The sequence below is a fragment of the Hyperoodon ampullatus genome (assembly GCF_949752795.1).
Source record: "Hyperoodon ampullatus genome assembly, chromosome: 3".
Classification (NCBI taxonomy): Eukaryota; Metazoa; Chordata; class Mammalia; order Artiodactyla; family Ziphiidae; genus Hyperoodon; species Hyperoodon ampullatus.
The window spans coordinates 5,239,494-5,261,641 of NC_136916.1; the positions used below are offsets into that span (position 1 = coordinate 5,239,494).

General features: G+C 42.1%; 1 protein-coding gene across 1 annotated transcript in view; it reads left to right on the forward strand.

Moving 5' to 3' along the window:
- ST8SIA6 (ST8 alpha-N-acetyl-neuraminide alpha-2,8-sialyltransferase 6) overlaps window positions 1-20,309 on the forward strand; it is a gene marked incomplete at both ends in the record, with an annotated part of 130,715 nt that extends 110,406 nt beyond the window's left edge. The window contains 4 exons of the mRNA XM_079701248.1: window positions 11,492-11,636; window positions 15,290-15,402; window positions 18,535-18,627; window positions 19,841-20,309. Coding sequence (XP_079557374.1) covers window positions 11,492-11,636; window positions 15,290-15,402; window positions 18,535-18,627; window positions 19,841-20,309 — 820 coding nt within the window. The remainder of the gene's footprint in view (window positions 1-11,491; window positions 11,637-15,289; window positions 15,403-18,534; window positions 18,628-19,840) is intronic.
- Between the last annotated feature and the right edge of the window lie 1,839 nt (window positions 20,310-22,148).

Below are 22,148 nucleotides of genomic sequence, written 5' to 3' on the forward strand. Positions count from 1 at the left end.
TAAATATCCATGCAAATGAATGAATCTTCAGTTTACCCTAAACACTGTTCCATGTCACTAAACTTGATTCCTGACTCTACCCTCTTGGTGTTGGCTGTTCATATCTGTCCTCTTTAGTGTCAGACCCTGCCATTGTCTTAGCAGGTCTGTTTTGGTTCCCAGCCCTAAGCAGCCTGTTGCCTGGGCAGAAATTTTGACCTTGGCCTTGACTCCATGGACCCCAGTTCCCAACCCTCAGTGCTTTAACCTGTATCCAGCTGGGTTTGCCCTTGAGGAAGGAATTTGGATGCTGTTTCACTCTTTTTTGCGTAGTTGTGGAAATTCAGCAAGTTTAAAAATATTTAATCACAGTTTACAAAACATATTGAGTTGTATATTCCCATGAAGGTCATGGAATTTATCTACATGTCTTGTGACAGTGGCTGTGTGGGCTGTGTCGGTGGCTTTATTCCCTCTGTGTGTCTCTGTTATGGTTTATTTGTGTATAATAAGGTGACATTTAGAGAGAGAATAAGGCACACAGACATTAAGACTTAGGTTCAGGGCTTCCCTGGTGGCGCAGTGGTTGAGAGTCCGCCTGCCGATGCAGGGAACACGGGTTCGTGCCCCGGTCCGGGAGGATCCCACATGCCGCGGAGCGGCTGGGCCCATGAGCCATGGCCGCTGAGCCTGCGCGTCCGGAGCCTGTGCTCCGCAACGGGAGAGGCCACAACGGTGAGAGGCCCGCGTACCGCAAAAAAAAAAAAAAAGACTTAGGTTCAAATCTCAGTCACCAGTTACCAGCTGTGTGACTTCAGGCAAGTAGCTTAGCCTCTCTGTGTCTCAGCTCCCACATCTGAAAAATAAGAATAAAAAGTTGTGATGAAAATAGTGTTCGCCTCCTGGCACCTTGATGAAGATTTTATAAGTTACTATGTCAAGCGCTTCAAAGAATGTCTGGGGCAGAAATAGAGTCACAGCTGTAGGAAACAATTTTATGGTTACCGGGGGGATGGGGGAAGGGATAAACTGGGAGACTGGGATTGACATATACACGCTACTATACATAAAATAGATAAGCAACAAGGACCTACTGTATAGCACAGGGAAATCTACTCAGTAGTCTGTAATGGCCTATATGGGAAAGATCTAAAAAAGAGGGGATACAGGTATATGTGTAACTGATTCACTTTGCTGTACACCTGAAACTAACACACCATTGTAAGTCAACTATACTCCAATAAAAATTTAAAAAATAGAAGGCCCCTCCCCCAAAAAAGAATGTCTGGGACATAGTGGGCACCATGCGCGTATTTACTATCATTTACGCATGAATATTCTTGAGCCACAAACTCACGTTTTGCTTTTTATGTTCCTGTCTGGGCCTCTATCTTGGGGCTCATTCTGACCCCTTTTCTGTCGAATGTGCTGGCTGTGTGAACGCAGGCTTCTGCGTGATCGTGTGAGTGTTCACACTGCTCTCTGGATCCTTTCGGGTCTTGGTGTTCTGGCTGTGGGCACGTGACTGTCTCTCGCTTTCTGTCTCCTCTCCTCTGCTTTCCCCGGATTTCACATGTATGTTTCTGTCTCTTTTCTTTTCCTTCTTGGTCTCATGCTCTGTCCACGTCTTTCTCTTTTTCCCTTGGTTTTTTGTGGCTTTAGCTTCCTCTTTCTCATTAACCTGGCTCCCTCTCTTCTGCAATTACCTGTCATAGGAAAACTGAAAATTGAAAACTGTTGTCTGCATTGATTAAGTAGCTTTCCATTCTTTTTCAGGAATTTAGAAGCTTAGGAATACGATAGTTTCCTTGCTCTCCAGAGGGGGCATTACACTGTCCTTTGCTTATACAACCTTCTGAGGACAGACTTTCCTTGCAATTCAGTGACACTTAATACACAAAAGATCCCCCTATTGAACAGAGGTAAGCCACTATTCATCACCTTATTGCTTTGCCGGAAGGCTTCTTCCAGTTTCTACTTCTGTGCTGCTCCAAGTTCCAGATGACGGCAGGGCAGAGTCTCTTTTATTCCTTGAGCTGTTCCCAGGGTCTAGCACGGCGCCTGAAACACAGGATGCTCTCGATTGTGAAACGAGTGAATTCCACCGGGGAGTGTTGAGGGTTAGGGAGAGACCGACACGAGCATCGTGTGACGGAGTCATGGTTCTGTCTCCCGGCAGCCTTACTTTAATCTCTTCACTTTGTTCTTTCACCTACTCGGTAGATCTAGGTAGGTCTCACATCTCCCCCACCCCAGCGTTTGCACCCTCACATCGCTTGCTCTCTGTGGGCCCTTTCAGTCTTTAACTAGGTGAACTCTAACAGCAGTGGGCCTTCCTCCCTCTGGTCTCCTTCCCTTACTGTCCAGTGACTTGCCCCAAACGTGGGTTCCTTCATTCACTGAACACATACTTATCCTGTGAGCCCTATGTGCTGGGCATGTACTAACACCTTCTTGGAACCTTCCCTTGCCCCTCAGGCTAGTTCAAGTGCCCTTCCTCTGTGCGCTCAGCACAGCCTCTTCTGATGTCTATCTGTGTCACGTTGAAATTATACTGAAGTACCAGTCACATTTGGTGTCTGTCTCTCCTGACGTAAGTAAACTCCCAGAGGGCAGGGTCCATCCATGCTTTCCTCATATTTGCGTTGAAGAATTTATAAGTTGTAGTCCTCATGACCTTGAACTATGGCCATTACTCAGTGGGTGTTGGGTAACTACGGGCTGAATCATTCCATGCGTTGGTCCTGGTTTGGTGTCTCGAAGTTACACAAATCCAATTCCTCCCAAGTCCGTACAGTGTTTGAAGACAGCTGTTGAATGCCTCTGAATCTCTTCTTCTCCCATCTGGACAGTATGAGTTCCGGACAGGCCCTGGTTTCTCCAGGTGCCTCTGGAAGCAGAGTTTCTACACCAGACCCAAGCACAGTGAGTGTGGCTTGAGCATCAGAGAGGAGAAGGCATCTCTCCCCTCTCCTCCCAGGTCACTATTCTTTTACTTATATTGTTCAGTTCACAGTGGGATTTTTTAGTGAGCCAGTGCTCACTGCTGAGTTATACCAAGTCCATTTAAAACCTGGGAATCTTACTCCTTAAATGGCTTATGACTTATTCTCAACTTCCACCACCAAATTATTCTTCCTCTCCTCCCTTCCCCCGGCCCTTACACCACAGAGCTGCACACACAGGCCCACATGCAAACACACGAACTCACCCAGAGTCCAGTATGGTCGCTGGGGTGTGATGACTGTGTGTACAGAGGCTGGGCTGGGGTCTTGTACGGGACGCGACATCAACACCTACACGACAGAAAAGGCCCTTTGAGTCCATTGCACCCTCTTGCGTTTTGTAAGTGTGCTTTCAATTTTGAACTTGTAGATTCTATAAACATCTTTTGGGCAGTGAGATAGGGTGGCTCGAACAAGCACATGTTACTGGTTAAGATCATAAACAGCACAAAGGCAGAGACGGTGCTTATTTCATTCACCAGTGCGTAGATGGCACAGTGCTCAGTGCCTGCCTACATGCTAAATAAATATGTATGAATGAATGAATGGGTGAGCGAAGGCATGTGTGATATGTGACCGGCTTACCTTTGACAAGCCTGAGTTGTCCTCAGTTGGAAGGTGAGTATCAATGGAACCTATTTTGTAAGGTTATGGTATCCCCTAACTGAGACAATATATGTAAAATATTTAGCACAGAGCGAGAAGGCACTAAATATTTGAGATTGTTATGATTGGTCCATCAATAAATTATATAATGTGGGGGAGGGATAGAAGAAAGGCAGAAAAGGGAGCATCCACACAAGAGAGGTGACTGGTGCATTGCTTGGCCCAGGTATGCTGTGATCTTGGTGACAGAAGAGAAATGTGGCCACGTTAGAAAACACAGGAGTCCTTTGAATGTGTGCGGGTGCTTATGTTTTAAAGCCCCTTTTCCTAGGAGCCTCATTAGAATCTTAGGGAATGGACGCCAGAAGAAAGGCAGCTCTTTATTAATTCTTGGAAAGTGCCTTTAGCCTTTGCCTCACCCTGGCTGCTCCAGACTCATTAGGGAGTCTCAGGAGTTTGATAAACAGAAGAGAGGCCTGTGAGCCCTGGGCTGGGACACTTAGGTGGTTAGTATTCAGAGTGTCCTGTAGGGTCTTGTGCACTGCAAGCCTTAAACCGTCCTTAACATTTCATGGAAATCCAGGAAGCATCCCGCTTAGAACTGAAGAAGAATTTTGACCTGGGACTTGAAATGAATCAGAAAGAAAAGAAACAAAACAAAAACAAAAAAGCAAAGATAAAAACCAAGGAAGCACTCAGCACCTAGGGTGGCAAAGAAAAACGAATTTCTACAGTCTGAACAAAAATCTCTCTCACAAGTATTTCATTAGACCAACTGTGATGCAGAGATGACTTTGGACATTTTCAGATTCTGTCTTTATAGATCAAGGCGAAAAGTATTAAGCCAGATTCTCCCAGGACCAACCTACTTTTTTTTTTTTTTTAATAGATCTTTATTGGAGTAGAATTGCTTCACAATACTGTGTTAGTTTCTGTTGCACAACAAAATGAATCAGCCATATGCACACACACGTCCCCATATCCCCTCCCTCTTGAGCCTCCCTCCCACCCTCCCTATCCCACCCCTCTAGGTGGTCACAAAGCACCGAGCCGGTCTCCTTGTGCTATGCGGCTGCTTCCCACCAGCCAGGTATTTTACGTTCGGTAGTGTATATATGTCCATGCCACTCCCACTTGACTCCCACCTACTTCTTGAGAGTTTAAGCACTTTTGAAAGAATGTGAACTCTTTCCAGTTCTGGAAATCAATGCAGTACAGAGAGTCCCTATTCTTTTCTGGGAGCGGCGGGTGGAAGGGACTAGATTTCCTTTTGGAACTGGATTGCGTAGAGGAAGTTGCTGAAGGTGTGACACAGCAAGGGTTAGAGCATCATTAAACCAGGGGTTTCTTCTCCATTAAATCCGAGGACACATTGTCTGGACCACTTGACAACCTTGATCCCATCCATCGGGAATCGTGTAACCCTCCATGTAAAATAAGAGCCTTGAATGTCTCAGTTATATAGAGGGTTTGGAATATTCACATGTAAAATTTTTTGCAGCCTTTGAGGTATGTCTGGACAAGCTGTCAGTGGGGTGCTACCAGCATTATTTTGGGAACTGCTATGTTGTTTGGTGCCACTATGGAAAGCATCCCAAAGGAAGAAGCTCAAATGACAGCATTACCCACACAAGAGACTCTAGTGTAAACTGCAAAGAAGTGAATGTCAAAAGACATAAGCTGGAGTCACGAACAACCTGGGCACCTTGGTTCTAACCCATAAACTCTCTCAACTCCAGTTTTCTCATCTCTAAAACGGGAATGGGGGCTTCCCTGGTGGCGCAGTGACTAAGAATCCACCTGCCCATGCAGGGGAAAATGGGTTCGAGCCCCGGTCCGGGAAGATCCCACATGCCACGGAGCAACTGAGCCCGTGCGCCACAACTGCTGAGCCTGCACTCTAGAGCACGTGAGCCACAACTGCTGAGCCCACGAGCCACAACTACTGAAGCCTGTGTGACGAGAAGCCTGAGCACTGCAATGTAGAGTAGCCCCCCACTCACCACAACTAGAGAAAGCCCTCGCACAGCAACAAAGACCCAACGCAGCCAAAAATAAATGAATAAGACTACTTACTACTTTAAAAAATAAATAAATAAAATGGGAATAATTATATTTTCTATCTCCCCGGTTGTTGTGGGCATCAGATGTCATAATAGGTGTGAAAATGCTCTGGAGAGTACAGTGCTTTACCAGGGTGAGGTTTGTGAATGCTGATCTGGTTGGATATTTACTATACATTGGAAAGGGTGAGCTTTTTGACTCCATCTATCGATTCAAATGCTAATCCTTCCTGAAACATCCTCACAGACACCCCCAAAAATAGTTTCACCAGCTCTCTGGGCATTGACTTGGCTCAGTTGACAGGTGAAATTCACTATCACATCTAGTGAATACCAAGTGTCCTTCATTTCTTAATGTCTCTTGCTCTTTTTACACAAGAAGGGGGAAATTGCCATGCCCATTATTGTGAGCACATCTAGTTGACTTTGGAGTCACCAAGGATTAGAATTGACTCTCTTTTTAGGGATGATGGGAAATGGAATAATAGAAATAAAATTCCATTTTGTTTTGTTTGTTCTAAGCATCTCAGCTCTATACTAACGCTGGCTATTTATGGGGATCTTTACCATGCAGATGAACTGGGAAATGACAAAGAGCATAAATTTATAATTCTGCCACTAACTATAAAGGCTTAAAATGTCCCATTAGTCAGTGACCCAACATAGGCTGCAGAAATGACATTTTGGATAATTATTCCGATTTTTTCCTGGGATGTTATTAGGAATGATTAGGTATTTAACATTGATTTTTGATAGTGATTTTTTTAAAAGTGCAGGGGTGGGGGTGGCTAAATCAATTCTGGTACATTCAGACAGTGCAACACTACTCTAGCAATAAAAAGGGATAAATTACTGACATACATGGCAACATACGTGAATTGCAAAAACATTTATGCCAAGTGCAAGAAGCCTTACACAAAAGCATGTATACAATATGATTCTTTTTTAAATTAATTTTTAAAAACATTTTTATTGGAGTATAGCTGATTTACAATGTTGCGTTAATATGATTTATATAGATTTATATTTATTTATATAGATTTATGTATATGTTTATATAGATTCTGGAACAGGCAATACTAATGTTTGGTAAAAAATAATCACAAAAGTGGTTGCCTTGAGGTGGGGGAGGGCTGGAGGTGGACTGGGAAATAATTTGAGGGAATTATCTAGTGGGGTTGGTAATATTCTATACCTTGACAGGGCATTGGGTTACAGGGGTATATGCACGTCTCAAAACTCATTGAATGCACTTGGGATTTTATTGTATGTAAATTCTACCCCAAAATGCAAAATAATGATAAACATGCTGATGTATTTAGGGGTGAGGTGTACTGGTACCTGTAATTTATGTTGAATTGCAGTAACTATAACAACAAAAATGGATTGATGGATTAATACACAACAAGGCAAATAGAGTAAAAAATTACTTGTAGAGTTAGCTGGTCATTATTCAAATGCTCAGTGTCCAATTCTGTCAACTTTCCTGAGGGTTTGAAATTTTTATAATATAATAATTGAAAATAATTTCAGAAAAAAACAATTTTTATAAAACATTTTGGCCACACTGCACAGCTTGCAGGATCTCAGTTCCCCGCCCAGGGACTGAACCTGGGGCTACAGCAGTGAAAGCGCCGAATCCGACCCACTAGACCACCAGGGAACTCCCAGAAAAAAAACTATTTAAAAACCGAAATAGACATTTCTCCACAGAAGATATACAGACTGCCAACAAACACATGAAAGGATGCTCAACATCTTTACTCATTAGAGAAATGCAAATCAAAACTACAATGAGATATCATCTCACACCAGTCAGAATGGCCATCATCAAAAAATCTAGAAACAATAAATGCTGGAGAGGGTGTGGAGAAAAGGGAACACTCTTGCACTGCTGGTGGGAATGTGAATTGGTACAGCCACTATGGCGAACGGTATGGAGGTTCCTTAAAAAACTACAAATAGAACTACCATATGACCCAGCAATCCCACTACTGGGCATATACCCTGAGAAAACCATAATTCAAAAAGAGACATGTACCAAAATGTTCATAGCAGCCCTATTTACAATAGCCCGGAGATGGAAACAACCTAAGTGTCCATCATCGGATGAATGGGTAAAGAAGATGTGGCACATATATACAATGGAATATTACTCAGCCATAAAAAGAAATGAAATTGAGCTATTTGTAATGAAGTGGATGGACCTAGAGTCTGTCATACAGAGTGAAGTAAGTCAGAAAGAGAAAGACAAATACTGTATGCTGACACATATATATGGAATTTAAGAAAAAAAATGTCATGAAGAACATAGGGGTAAGACAGGAATAAAGACACAGACCTACTAGAGAATGGACTTGAGGATATGGGGAGGGGGAAGGGTAAGCTGTGACAAAGTGAAAGAGCGGCATGGACATATATACACTACCAAACGTAAGGTAGATAGCTAGTGGGAAGCAGCCGCATAGCACAGGGAGATCAGCTCGGTGCTTTGTGACCACCTGGAGGGGTGGGATAGGGAGGGTGGGAGGGAGACGCAAAAGGGAGGGGATATGGGAACATATGTATATGTATAACTGATTAAATTTGTTATAAAGCAAAAAAAAAAAAATAAATAAATAAATAAATAAATAAAAAATCAGAGCAGGGGAAAAAAAAAACCCACAAAGGGTACTTTGCTTAGTGTTTTTTTTTTTTTTAATAATTGCATTTAAATTTATTTATTTATTTATTTTTGGCTGCATTGGATCTTCGTTGCTCGCACGGGCTTTCTCTTGTTGCGGCAAGCAGGGGCTGCTCTTTGTTGCGGTGTGCGGGCTTCTCATTGCGGTGGCTTCTCTTGTTGTGGAGCACGGGCTCTAGGTGCGCGGGCTTCAGTAGTTGTGGCACGCGGGCTCAGTAGCTGTGGCTTGCGGGCTCTAGAGTGCAGGCTCATTAGTTGTGGCGCACAGGCTTAGTTGCTCTGTGGCATGTGGCATTTTTCCTGGACCAGGGCTTGAACCCGTGTCCCCTGCATTGGCAGCCAGATTCTAAACCCCTGCACCACCAGGGAAGCCCTGCTTAGTGGGGTTTTTTTGTGATGCAATATTCTTTCAAGCACCAAATATCCTTAGAGAAATTAAGCTACTTGTAAAAGGTAAATGAGAATCTATTCCATTGCCTTCCTCAACATGCTGCATAGAAGAGACATTTAAAATTATAAACACATAAGGATTTCTGAGTTTGCAGTATGTCACATGAATGGTTATAAAATTAAATTTATAATTACAAATACTTAGTATCATATTTTTGACTACACATCATTTCATTTTCAATTTTTTCTTTTGTTGGTCTGGTCTCCATGAGCTATTAGAAATGGTAGGTTCTGAAATACAAAGAGAAATAATAAGCAGGTGATAGAATTCAAGTCAGAATATACTATTTTAATAATATCAGCTAACTGATATGCGCTAATTTGAAATTCTTGATTTTTAGGGTACAAATAATATCACAGCACTGACTTTTCATACCCTGAGAATTACTGGCATTCACGAAGACTGGAATATAATTCAAAATGACTGTGACGGATTAAAGCATTGTATTCTTTCAAAAGAACCAAATTCCGTAGGAACATGTATAAAGGTATACCCTTCAGGACCAAAAACCAGTAAAAAAAAAATATGCGATGGGAAAGGGCCAGTTAGGAATTCAGGGTATCAGTACTGACCACAGTCAGCTCTGTCTGCTGCATAGTCACTGTTCCTTGTGCTGTGGTGGGATCCAACTTTAATATATATATATATATATTTATTTATTTATTTTATTTATTTTTTTTTTTGCGGTACGCGGGCCTCTCACTGTTGTGGCCTCTCCCGTTGCGGAGCACAGGCTCTGGACGCACAGGCCCAGCGGCCATGGCTCACGGGCCCAGCCGCTCTGCGGCATGTGGGATCTTCCCGGACCGGGGCACGACCCTGTGTCCCCTGCATCGGCAGGCGGACTCTCAACCACTGCGCCACCAGGGAAGCCCTAATATATATTTTTAAGTAAAATGGAGAAATCAGTAAAGGTTTAAAAGATGAACAAGGTGACATTAATGAAAAAGCTGGTCTTATGGAGAAAATCTGAGAGAAGAGGAAATTCTCTAAATGCTTCAAAATTGAAAAGGTTCAAGTTGTGCTTGATGATTACCATTTTCAATTACGTGAAGTGTTTTTTTATGGAGAGATTCTATGAAAAACTAACCAGGGAGGTGGATTTAAGTGAAGAGAGTTCAAGTGTGCAAATCAAAGAGTCTCTTGACTTCAAGGTTGATTAAACTGTGGAATAATTATCAAGAGACGCTATGGAGTCTACATCCCCAGAGAATTACATAAGCAAAATATAAATTCTGAGTGGTTCTGGATTCACCTGCCAGAGGTTGGGGGCAAATTCCAACAACCCCTGGAAGGACCTTTCTGGGTCTGCATTCTGACAATAAGGTTTCACTCCATAGGAATAGTTTCGAAATATAGCTCAGTACTAAATTACATTTTTCTGGGCTTTCTGTAAAGAATGGCAACTTTAAATTCACGTCATTTAAAAATTCAGTCTAGGGGCTTCCCTGGTGGCGCAGTGGTTGAGAGTGCGCCTGCCGATGCGGGGGACGCGGGTTCGTGCCCCGGTCCGGGGGGATCCCGCATGCCGCGGAGCGGCTGGGCCCGTGAGCCATGGCCGCTGGGCCTGCGCGTCCAGAGCCTGTGCTCCGCAACGGGAGAGGCCACAGCAGTGAGAGGCCCGGGTACCGAAAAAAAAAAAAAATTCAGTCTATTAAAGTACAGCAGTGTAGTTGTCGTTTAGCAGTACTGTATTGCATACTTGAAATTTGCTAAGAGGGTAAATCTCAAGTATTCTTACTATAAAAAAAAGAAGAGGGCTTCCCTGGTGGCGCAGTGCTTGAGAGTCTGCCTGCCGATGCAGGGGACACAGGTTCGTGCCCCGGTCCGGGAGGATCCCACATGCCGCGGAGCGGCTGGGCCCCTGAGCCATGGCCGCTGGACCTGCACGTCCAGAGCCTGTGCTCCGCAACGGGAGAGGCCACAACAGTGAGAGGCCCGCGTACCACAAAAAAAAAAAGATTAAAAGGTAACTATGTGACATGATGGACATGTTGATTAGCTTGTTTATGGTGATGATTGCACAGTATGTATGCATATTAAAGCATGAACATAAACAATTTGTATTTGTGAATATTTTTTTTTTTGCCCGCACCGCGAGGCTTGTGGGATCTTAGTTCCCCGACCAGGGATCGAACCCCAGACCCCCTGTTAGGAAGCACAGAGTCCTAACCACTAGACCGCGAGGGAATTCCCCATACGTATTTGTGAATTATACCTCAGTGAAGCTCAAAAAAAAGCACTGTATTGAATGATGCTTCTTTTCGTTGAACTTGTCTCATAATAAATGATTACATATTGCTTTGGTGATGATTTGTGACACTGGTCTTAATTTAGTTTCTGTACTGTTTAATAAAATAATTAGAAGGTATTCTGTCGTTTTCTCTTTGTTGTTACAACATTATCATGAGAAAGAAGTCTTTGTATTTAAACCGTTATATAATCAGTATTTCCTATGGGTGACTCGGTCCCTACCTGCGTGTAAGTACGTTGATGTTCTTTGCTATTTAATCCTACCACAGCACTCTTGCACCATCCAGGGACAGTTAGAATGGAATGAGATAAAAATGTCATCTTTGCGAATGAGGTATCTTCTCTCTGAAAGTCAGTATGGCAAAATCCTCTTCTGCGTTTTCCATCGTCGTCTCTATTTTGGGTTTCTTAATCTTATTCCTTGATTCACTTTTATCCTTTTCCTTCGCAGAGTGGAACTTGCTTCGTGTTGTGATGCCGTTCAAAACTTCGTTGTTTCTCAAAATAACACTCCCGTCGGGACGAACATGAGTTACGAGGTGGAAAGTAAAAGCAAAATCCAAATCAGAGGGAACATTTTTGATATGTTGCCAGTGGTGAGTGAGAATTTCTTGTGGTTTGTGTCACCATTTAAGGTGAATGTTGGCTCAGATTAGGATATAAGAATGGAGCAGTTAATTCATTAAAATGCCACACTCTGTTGTGTAAGATACGCATGGCAGTCCATTTTCAGAAGGCAGTTTTGAATACTTGTGGCTCTGCGGGGAATGGTATTTATATCTTAAGTGATAAGCTCTTCCAGCCCTTGAGTCTTCATGACTCATCCTTGAATGAGATGAGGTACTTGGGCTTTCTGCATAGTAATTACCAGGGCTTGGGAAAATGACCATTTTTCACCTCCAGTAAGACTCCTCCAGTTGTCAGTTTCAGTGACTAAATCAGTTCCTTCACAATGAACTGTAGGTTTATGTGGCTAATCTTTGGGAAGTAAATACATAAGAATTTGCGGTCCGTAAAGGTAACCTCCACAAGACAGGGATTTTTATCTACTGTGTTCTTATGTATCCCAAGCTCCTAGGACATTCCCCAGTGCACAGATGCATTCATTACATATTCGTTATTTAAACTAATGAGTAATGATGCTGTATCGTTACACTATAAATCCAAATTTGGGGGGAATTTTTCTACTGAAAATATCCCACTGCTGATGAACTACACTCTCAGGCATCTTTTTTTTTTTTTTTTTTTTTTTTGGCGGTAAGCGGGGCTCTCACTGTTGTGGCCTCTCCCGTTGCGGAGCACAGGCTCCAGATGCGCAAGCTCAGCGACCATGGCTCACGGGCCTAGCCACTCCATGGCATGTGGGATCTTCCTGGACCGGGGCACGAACCCGTGTCCCCTGCATCGGCAGGCGGACTCTCAACCACTGCGCCACCAGGGAAGCCCTCAGGCATCTTTTTATGATTTGATGAAAAGCAATTAGGCCAAGTCAGTGGTCAAAATGGGATCGCTTTATATATGCAGTTTACCAACTGTAGAATTTTCAGTTCTTACAATTAATTCCATTTTGCTGGACCTTTGACTTGTTTCAACTATTTTATTGTCATGTAAGTTCCACTTTTTTTTAATATTACAATTCAAAGGAAGTATAATTTTCTGGGAATGAATGAAAAATCAATACACAATGTTAGAGAAAAAAAATATTGCACATTTTCCGGAAGGGAACGGGGACCAAAATAATAACTCATACGGCATTCTGAAAGTCCCCTCGTGAGGCACTGAAATTACCAATAGCTGAAAAGATAGCAACTAAAGAATATTTATATCCCTTATCAGGGAAGACCTTGGGGAGTTCCACAGAGAACAACTAACTCTTTCACCTTTGCCATTTTTGCTCGTGTTTTCCTTGCTTTAGGCTGGTCAGAACAGAGGAGCTGCAGGTACTTTTTTGCTTCTGATTGGCACCTTGAAAAGAATAACTTAGCATAGGCTTGATAATTCTGGATGCAGTTAACAACAGCATCCATTTTCCAAATTAATACTGACTTTTTAAAACTAGGGGGAGGAAATTCTGAAGTTAATACAGTAACAGCTGCAAAGCGAGGTCACTTTTCTGTGTTTCTTCAACATCCCCTTCCACAGACACAGCATCCGAGGTTGCTTCCCACACCCCAACCCTGCTTTGTTCCGTGGGGCACACAGCAAGGAGATCGCAATAGATGCTTTGGATGAAATGTTGTGAAGTCACTTACTCCAAAGCTTTGCTAAGTTACTTGAAAGGAAAACAACAAAGCTGGTTTTCAACCAGAGTTAGCAACAAGCAGGCAGTTGAGTCGCCCAGATTTGCGTTTTCTTAGGAGCCTTATTGTAAGGAACGTTGAAATTGTCATTTATTTGAACGCTTACTGAACGTAAGATACCAAAGCATGTGGATGTTTTCCTCCCAGTTCACCAAGAAGCCAGAGAAATACGTTCATTACTTTGAGTGCTTAATTGGAGATATGTTCCCCTCAGTAATCTTTTCTATTGTACCATAAAGAGCCTATTTGCATTCTGCCCTGTCTGTAAAATTCAGAATTTACTGTGGTATCGGTTAGTAAACACGGTCTGGAAACATCTTGCGCTAGAAGTTCAGTGATTTGAAGTAGCCCAGGGCCTGTGGGAACCATTCATGAAAGAGCCAGGCACTCTGCTGGGCGTCACATCTGTGCAGGGAAATAAGGCACATCCTTCAGTTAACCTTTCATCCCTAGAATGACAGACAGCACCTGTATAATGTGTTGTGATTAAGACCATGGACTCTGAACCAGCCTGCCTGGGTTTGAATCCCAGCTCTGCTGCTTTCTAGCCCTTCCTTAAACTCATGCCTCCATTTTCCCATCTGTAAAATGCCCTCAAGGTTGTTGGATGGATTCCATGTGTTAACAAGTTATGACTTGGGAAAGTGCTTCTCGCACCAGAAACACAACATGATTTTTCATTTTTATGGACAAACGCAGACATGCTGAAAGAGAGTTCTCATCACTCGTTTGGCATCTCCCAGTGCAGATTCAGGAGCACACGGGAGTCAGGGTGATTCAGGATCTGTTGGGCAGCTCAGAACCACACTGGTCCTGGGGCATTGCCAGTGGGGCTGGTACACTGGGCAGGAGGGTTGCCCTGATTCCTAGTAGTATAAATATCCCCATCGTGGCGATTGTAATTTACCAGTGGTTTCACAATCGGCTGACAAAATTCCTGAATATTTACCGGTTGGTGCCCGTAAGCTGGTACAGCTGGGTTCCAACATGGCACTGGGGGTTGCACCCAGGTGGCCATTGGGCCAGTCGTCACCCATCGAAAAGCAGTGGTCCTCTAGGCGAGGTCTGCAGTAGAAGACGGGGGAAAATGAAAAGTAATAAACATGCTCTCTGCCCCTGAGGACCTACACTCACATGCTGGAGACAAAGCAGGTGAATCAGGACCTCATCATCGAGGAACTCTGAGCGGACACCCTTGCTGCTGGTTAAGGTCACATCCTTACCTCCGGAAAAGTGACCAGCAAAGGCAAAGTACACTGTCAAATTGAAAAGTTACGTTTCAGACCGCGGAGGATTTGGTAAAAGTGGGAAGTCTTTTGGGGTCTGCCAGTTGGGTCCTTGGAGGAAACAAAAATGATTCCGGCCTTAGAAATGAATTTGAAACAAATCTGCACAGAGTTACTGGGCGTCCCTGAAGCACCCTGGCTGATCATTTACAGAGATCGCAGGCATAAATCTCCTGTCATCACTGAGCCGGAAGGTCTAACTATTTAAGAAGCACAGAGAACTTTCACTAAATTATCTATTAATTTTCTGGCCAAGAATAGAGAGTTTAATGCTACTTTGGAATTGCTTTCTTTTCTATTTTTGGCTGGAAATGGTCCTGTTGGTCGGAAAGGCCCATGTGGGATTTTGCCATCCTCAATTTATTTACTTAATTATGTGATGTAAAATACGTTAAAGTACATTTTAAGAACAAGTGTATTATATTTTGTATTATTACATTATGTTTGTCTGTGATATGCTATATATTCCTCTCAAGAGAAATGAAACAGGTTTACAGGATTTTTTTATGATGTCATACGTTGATTAACACGCTGTGGTATTGCTTCTTGTTCTTTTTCTTTCCTTAGCATGTGTGAAGATTAAGCTACTTGAATTACGCTGATGATGTTTATGGCTCTAAAACTAAAGCTATTTTGTGGTGGTTTTTCCCTTTCTCCTGATAGACTCAGCCTTTTGTGGGGTGCCCTTACAATCAGTGTGCCGTGGTTGGAAATGGGGGGATTCTGAATCAGTCTCTCTGCGGAGCCGACATCGATAAATCCGACTTTGTTTTTAGGTGAGCTCTGTCAGATTGGTTTCTTTGACATCCAAGATCAGCTGGATATTTTAAATGAATAGGCTAAAGATACTCTGTGTAAATTTTGGCCTTTGAACTCTGCTGCTTAAGCCTGCAATTTATCTAGTGTGTTTCCAAAAGTGTTAAATGGATCATGAGTTCCTCTGAATGTTGCTGTGGTCACTTAACTTTCCAGAAACCCTGCATGAGATCATAGTCAACAAGGGTCTTCACTGCAGGACTTGTCAGAGCCTTCAGTATATTAAGGATACTTTTTTTTTTTTTTTTTAAACAGAGCATTTCAAGAACACTTTGTTCTCAGGTAATACTTGTGAAAATGCTGACTTAGATGTTGTATAGCCACACAACATTGATGTTTATTTAGGTTTCTGGCCTGAAATTTTTAAAAAATGTGCAGCTTCTAAATTCTGATCTTTTAAAATGTTTATATCTCAATACAAGCTAGCTTGCCAAAACAGAAACAAAAGCGGTTCCTCTGTGTGTCTGAACTAATAAGACAAGCCACAGAGCATCTCCACTTTCAGAATATGATGGAAAGAGGATTCATCCCTGTGAAGGTGGATTTCAATTGAAATGCACCTTTTTATAAAGTCGGTTGAAATCCGTTTCTTCCTATTTCAGGTGCACCGATTGCGTACATCAGAGGAGATCCTTTGATCTTTATTGATTTAATGCTGCCCATTTTAGCACATGAAAAAGAAACACGACTCTGAATCAGTAGCTCCCCCTCACTTTAATTTTATGCTGAAGATAATAACAGAACAACAGACCTGGCAGCCCAACAATTATTGAATGTGTTCGTCATGATGAATGTGAAAATGGCCAATACCTGCATGATTTAGCCATTTTGTTAAAGTACTCAGTATGGAAAAACCGTAAGGAAGATAAATAATTCTTCTTGTAATAGACTTTTTTATAGACTGAAAATACCCAAAACATCTGGGGTGAATATTATGCCTAAACATCCATTTTACTTTATAGCAGATATAAGAAATACAAGTTTAGGTTTAACAAGCAGGGAAAAAACCCAAAAAATCAAAAAACCCAACAGCTACTTAATTTATAACTCTAAAGTAAATGCGTATATTTCTAGATTCTGCATTTGTTGATGCCAGCTATTTTTCTGAATATAGAGTTCCTTTTGAAGTTAGCCTTCCAAACTGAAAGGTCAAATTGGGGCTGTACATGGTTGGTGTCATTAAAATTTATTTAGTTTTTAAGCCTATCTCTATTTTGGTTGTACATGTTTCATAGTTTATAAAACCATCTAGAAGCTGATTATCATTTTTTTTTTTTTTTCATTTCAGAAGATTGGGAGCTGTCAGTTAAGTGTGTAAGGAGCAAAAATAGGCGATGAGTGGCTTTACTGTACTGTGTATATACAATACCCAATATTTCCCCTAGGGGTCTCCAATGATACCATATTGGAAATCATCTTTGAGTCTTCAAAAGAATATGAGACTGGGCTTCCCTGGTGGCGCAGTGGTTGGAAGTCCGCCTGCCGATGCAGGGGACGTGGGTTCGTGCCCCAGTCCGGGAGGATCCCGCATGCCACGGAGCGGCTGGGCCCGTGAGCCATGGCCGCTGAGCCTGCGCGTCCAGAGCCTGTGCTCTGCAATGGGAGAGGCCACAACAGTGAGAGGCTCGCATACGGCAAAAAAAGTAAAAATAAAAGAGAATATGAGACTGTTCTAGAAAGTAGATTTGTTACAGGAAGCCCACTAATGAAGACATTTCTGTGGCCTATTATCTAAATTAATATTTATTTTTCCCAAGGTGCCATATTTGTTTTCTGACGTATCTTTTTTTATCATTGAGAGAAGTACGTGTTTCATTTATTCATATATTTCATAGAGCATGGAATAGAATATTTCAACCTCATCTTACAGAACACATCAAGTTTAAACAGCCTTCCTCAGAGATGCTCCCTTTGTATGTATAGCTTTAAAGAAATGGTCTACTTGAAATTCTGCAAATGATACTTTCTCTTTTCTGTGTGACAAGAATATACTTACTCAAAATTACAATTCTTAATTTGTTTTCCAATTTAAAAGCAAAATAGTACTCAAAAGAGGATGAGAACATCAATATGAAAACGTCATTATAAGAACATTAAGGTTTTATTTATTTATTTATTTATTTTTATTTATTTTTTTTTTTGCGGTACGCGGGCCTCTCACTGTTGGGGCCTCTCCCGTTGCGGAGCACAGGCTCCGGACGCGCAGGCTCAGCGGCCATGACTCACGGGCCAAGCCGCTCCGCGGCATGTGGGATCTTCCCGGACCGGGGCAGGAACCCGTGTCCCCTGCATCGCAGGCGGACGTTCAACCACTGCGCCATCAGGGAAGCCCAAGGTTTTATTTATTAAACAGCTTAATTTGGTGGAAAAACAGTCCATATGGGAATCAGGAAATTTTGATTTTTTTTTTATATAGCCTTTGCTTCTGGCAGACACTATAACCTTAGTCGCAGTGCCTCAATTTTAAAAAATCTGTAAATTGGTGATCATACCTCTGAGGGAATCTAATTAATATAAATAATAATTTTTTTTTTTTTTTTTTTTTTTTTTTTTTTTTTTTTTGCGGTACGCGGGCCTCTCACCGCCGTGGCCTCTCCCGTTGCGGAGCACAGGCTCCGGACGCGCAGGCTCAGCGGCCATGGCTCACGGGCCCATCCGCTCCGCGGCATGAGGGATCCTCCCGGACCGGGGCACGAACCCGCGTCCCCTGCATCGGCAGGCAGACTCCCAACCACTGCGCCACCAGGGAAGCCCCAATAAATAATAATTTTAATAAAAGGATCATGATCTCTTCAAAAGCTAGGCAAGGTGTAACTGTCATTTCTAGTTTTGTTACTTATAAAGATCTTACATAATACTGAAAGCATTTATCAAATTCATTTATTTTATCCAATATTGAAATGCCAGCTAAGAGTTCAGTACTTATTAAATGTTTTTCGATGGAAATCAGATGAATTCTGAGAATCCTCTTAACAACAATAATTTTCTCCGATAAAATGAGAATGATCACATGTATATGTGTGGATGTATGTGGATGTACTTTTTTTTTTCACAAGTTATATTTTGAGAATAGTTTTCCTTCCACATTTCAGGTGTAACCTCCCCCCAACCACAGGAAATTTTACCAATGATGTTGGCACTAAAACCAACCTGGTGACTCTAAATCCCAGTATCATAAGACTAAGGTAAGTACCTCAAATTACATAACTGTTCAAGAACATTTTTCTCATTATTTAACCTGTTTCTTAGTCTGAGCACTAATCTTGTTGCTGAGGCTGACTTCTAATACAGCTGGAATGGCTTTTTAGGAAAATATATAAGAATATATTGGTAATTTAGGTTGTGGCTCATAAGAGGTATGTCCAGTTGTACTTCTAATGTCATAAGCTGAATGTTGCTAATCCAATGAGAACTTTTTAAACAATACTGAAGTTCCTCTTTTAGATTTCCTTTAAGAATTTTAGTGTTACTCCTGTCTTGATAGCGCTTTCTTGAAAAAACTTAGTCTATTTAGAAGCTTCAGAGAGTAACCCTTAGGAGAACCTGGCAAAATCAGGTTTTCACTTCGGGCAGTTTATTACTAAAAAATAATTCCTGTATTTTATTTTCCACAATGTAACTACTACAAAATGTTGGCTGTTTAATGAAAATCCCATATATAGTTTTATTCAACTATTTTCATCCGAAGTGACTAATAATTGTTATTAGTAGAATACACCCCTCAAATAGTTCTAGTATGGCTTAAGAGAATATAAAATATTGTACCTGTCTCCCCAATGCTTATTTTCTAAACACACACAGTCGTGCACACCAGTATATTTACTGAGGTATTATTTAAATTAAACACACAGAGCTATCACAATCCATGGAGGAAATTTAAGATGCGTGTGTGTGTGTGTGTGTGTGTGTGTGTATGCATATAGATATTTTAGGCTTTCTAAAGGAAACTGTTATTTTATAATAACATGTATATACAAATGTACAGCTCAATGAATTTTTTTAATGTATAGATATTTTAAGAGTGTGTTATGTTCAAGAAAACATTTCAGCATTATACATTTGGAAGGTAATTCATCATTAAAAAGCAACCTTCGGAAAAAATTACTGAGTTGGAAGATAAAATAATATAAAAAATGTATGTCCAGTAAGGGTATTGGCCCCTAAGAAGGTAGAAATGAAAGCCTAGATATGCCAAGAAAGAGAAATGAAGACCTCACCCCTGATATTTACAAGATGCTTACTTAACACAAGTTTTCTCTGAGTCTGCAGTTTGTCTCTTTTATATACAGTGATAGAAATGGGTCTGTTTCTTGGCTAATGGTGAATTCAGCCTCATGTTACCAAAACTGCTCCTTTGATGATTACTGTTAAAATCATGATGTTTTAAAACTTTGGCAGATATGGGAACTTAAAGGAAAAGAAAGCACTATTTCTGGAGGACGCTGCAGCCTATGGAGATGCATTCCTCCTTCTGCCGGCCTTTTCCTTCAGGGCCAACACTGCGCCCTCTTTTAAGGTGTACTACACACTGAAGGAGTCTAAAGCAAGACAAAGGGTTTTATTTTTCCATCCCAAGTACCTGAAAAACCTTGCCCTCTTCTGGAGGACTAAAGGTGTGACCGAGTATCGCTTGTCCTCCGGCTTGATGATCACAAGTGTGGCAGTTGAACTGTGCGAGAACGTGAAACTCTATGGGTTCTGGCCCTTCTCTAAAACTGGAGAGAACACACCTGTCAGCCATCACTACTATGACAACAAGTTACCTAAGCGCGGTTTCCATGAGATGCCCAAGGAGTATAGACAAATTCTCCAGCTTCATGTGAAAGGAATCCTCAGATTACAATTTAGCAGATGTGAAATAGCCTAAACCAGATGTCTCTAAATGGGAATCATGTTCACACAATGCAGTAGGTGAGTGTCAGTGCTCCAAACACCGAAAGAGGGGGTTGTACGGTGTCGTAGGAAGAGTCCTGAAATTTGGTTGGATCAAAGCTCTGGCACTAGGTTTGCAATCTCAGCAACTCATTTCATTGTTCTGATCTTCAGTTCTCTTCCTGTAAAATGGGGACCATGATCTCTAACTCATATTAGGAGAATCTGATAATCTGTGAAAACTTTCCGCAAGTATTTAGCATGAGGTAGGGACTCCATAAATATCCCCTCGTTGATATTTTTAATAGCCGTTTTCACCTTCACCAGACACAATAAAAAGGCAGGCTGTCTTGAAGACTCTTTCTGAAGAGAACAGCTGAACTGCCAGTATCCACTGGAATTCTTTCTCTGACAGGAGCCTCTATTATCCGTAATATCGTTCCCACCTTTCTTCCTGTCTTAAAGAGGGCATATAAGAAAACTGTAATTAAACAAGAAACCGGTGGTTATGTGGGAATGAACGCCTTACGCCTCTAATTACATTCACTTGTGTCTTGAGCTGTGCTGGTGTCGTGGTTGGATTTAGGCCAATCCTTTTCCTCCTTTATCTACATTTAAAAATCACTCTTTAATATATGTATTAACTTCCTATCTCACTCTTAAGCCTTTTCCTCTCCCACTGACAGGATTTACTTCAAGGACAGGAAATAGTTATAATTCTACTTACCTGTTGTCTTGTCTGTGGCAGTCACTCATACAATTTACTTTGCTAAGGTTGTTGAACAGCTGCTTCATGCTAGACCCTTTCCCAGGCTCTGCGAGAGGGATATGAAAATGACTAAGTCCTGGGGACTTCCCTGGCGGTCCAGTGGTTAAGACTCCGTGCTGCCACTGCAGTGGGCCACGGGTTCGATCCCTGCTCGGGGACCTAAGATCCCACAAACCGTGCGGCGCAGACAAAAAGAAAAAAAAAAAAGACTAACTCGTGCAGGAAGAAACAGATGTGCGTGTTGTGAACAATGAAAGGGTGTGCTCAGTGTTCTCACAAAAGCTACAGGGAACAGAGGCAGGAATCACTCAGTCGATTTCAGTGGAGTCTGTTTCAGAGAAGAGCTGGTTTCTGAATTAAGCCTAGAAAGGGAGTAAGGCTTTACCAAATGAAGAAGATTCTAGGTAGAGGGAATATGATGGGGAGAAGGCTGTCCCCTTGATTCTTTTTTGTTGTTGTTGGCTGCGTTGGGTCTTTGTTGCTGTGCGCACGCTTTCTCTAGTTGCGGCGAGCGGGGGGCAGCTCTTCATTGCGGTGCGTGGGCTTCTCATTGTGGTGCTTCTCTTGTTGTGGAGCACGGGCTCTAGGCGCGTGGGCTTCAGTAGTTGTGGCACGTGGACTCAGTAGTTGTGGCTCGCGGGCTTTAGAGTGCAGGCTCAGTAGTTGTGGCGCACGGGCTTAGTTGCTCCGCGGCGTGCGGGATCTTCTCGGACCGGGGATGGAACCTGTGTCTCCTGCATTGGCAGGCGGATTCTTAACCACTGTGCTGCCAGGGAAGCCCTGTCCACTTGATTCTGATTCATGAAAATGAAGCTGTTTGAAGGTAAATCATGGTCTTTGCCCCAAAATCTGCCCTGTGAGGGTAGGATATAGCACATGGCGGTGGTGGCTTAGGCCCACATCTGTGAAATGGGAATAATACCAAGCTGATTGATTTCATAGGAAAGTTGTAAGAACTAAAGCACAGAGAAACTTAATTCTCATAAGGAAAAGTGTACATTTACATGAGAAATAAGACATCAATATAAAATAAATCTTAAGGAGACATTGAATATTAGCATTTCG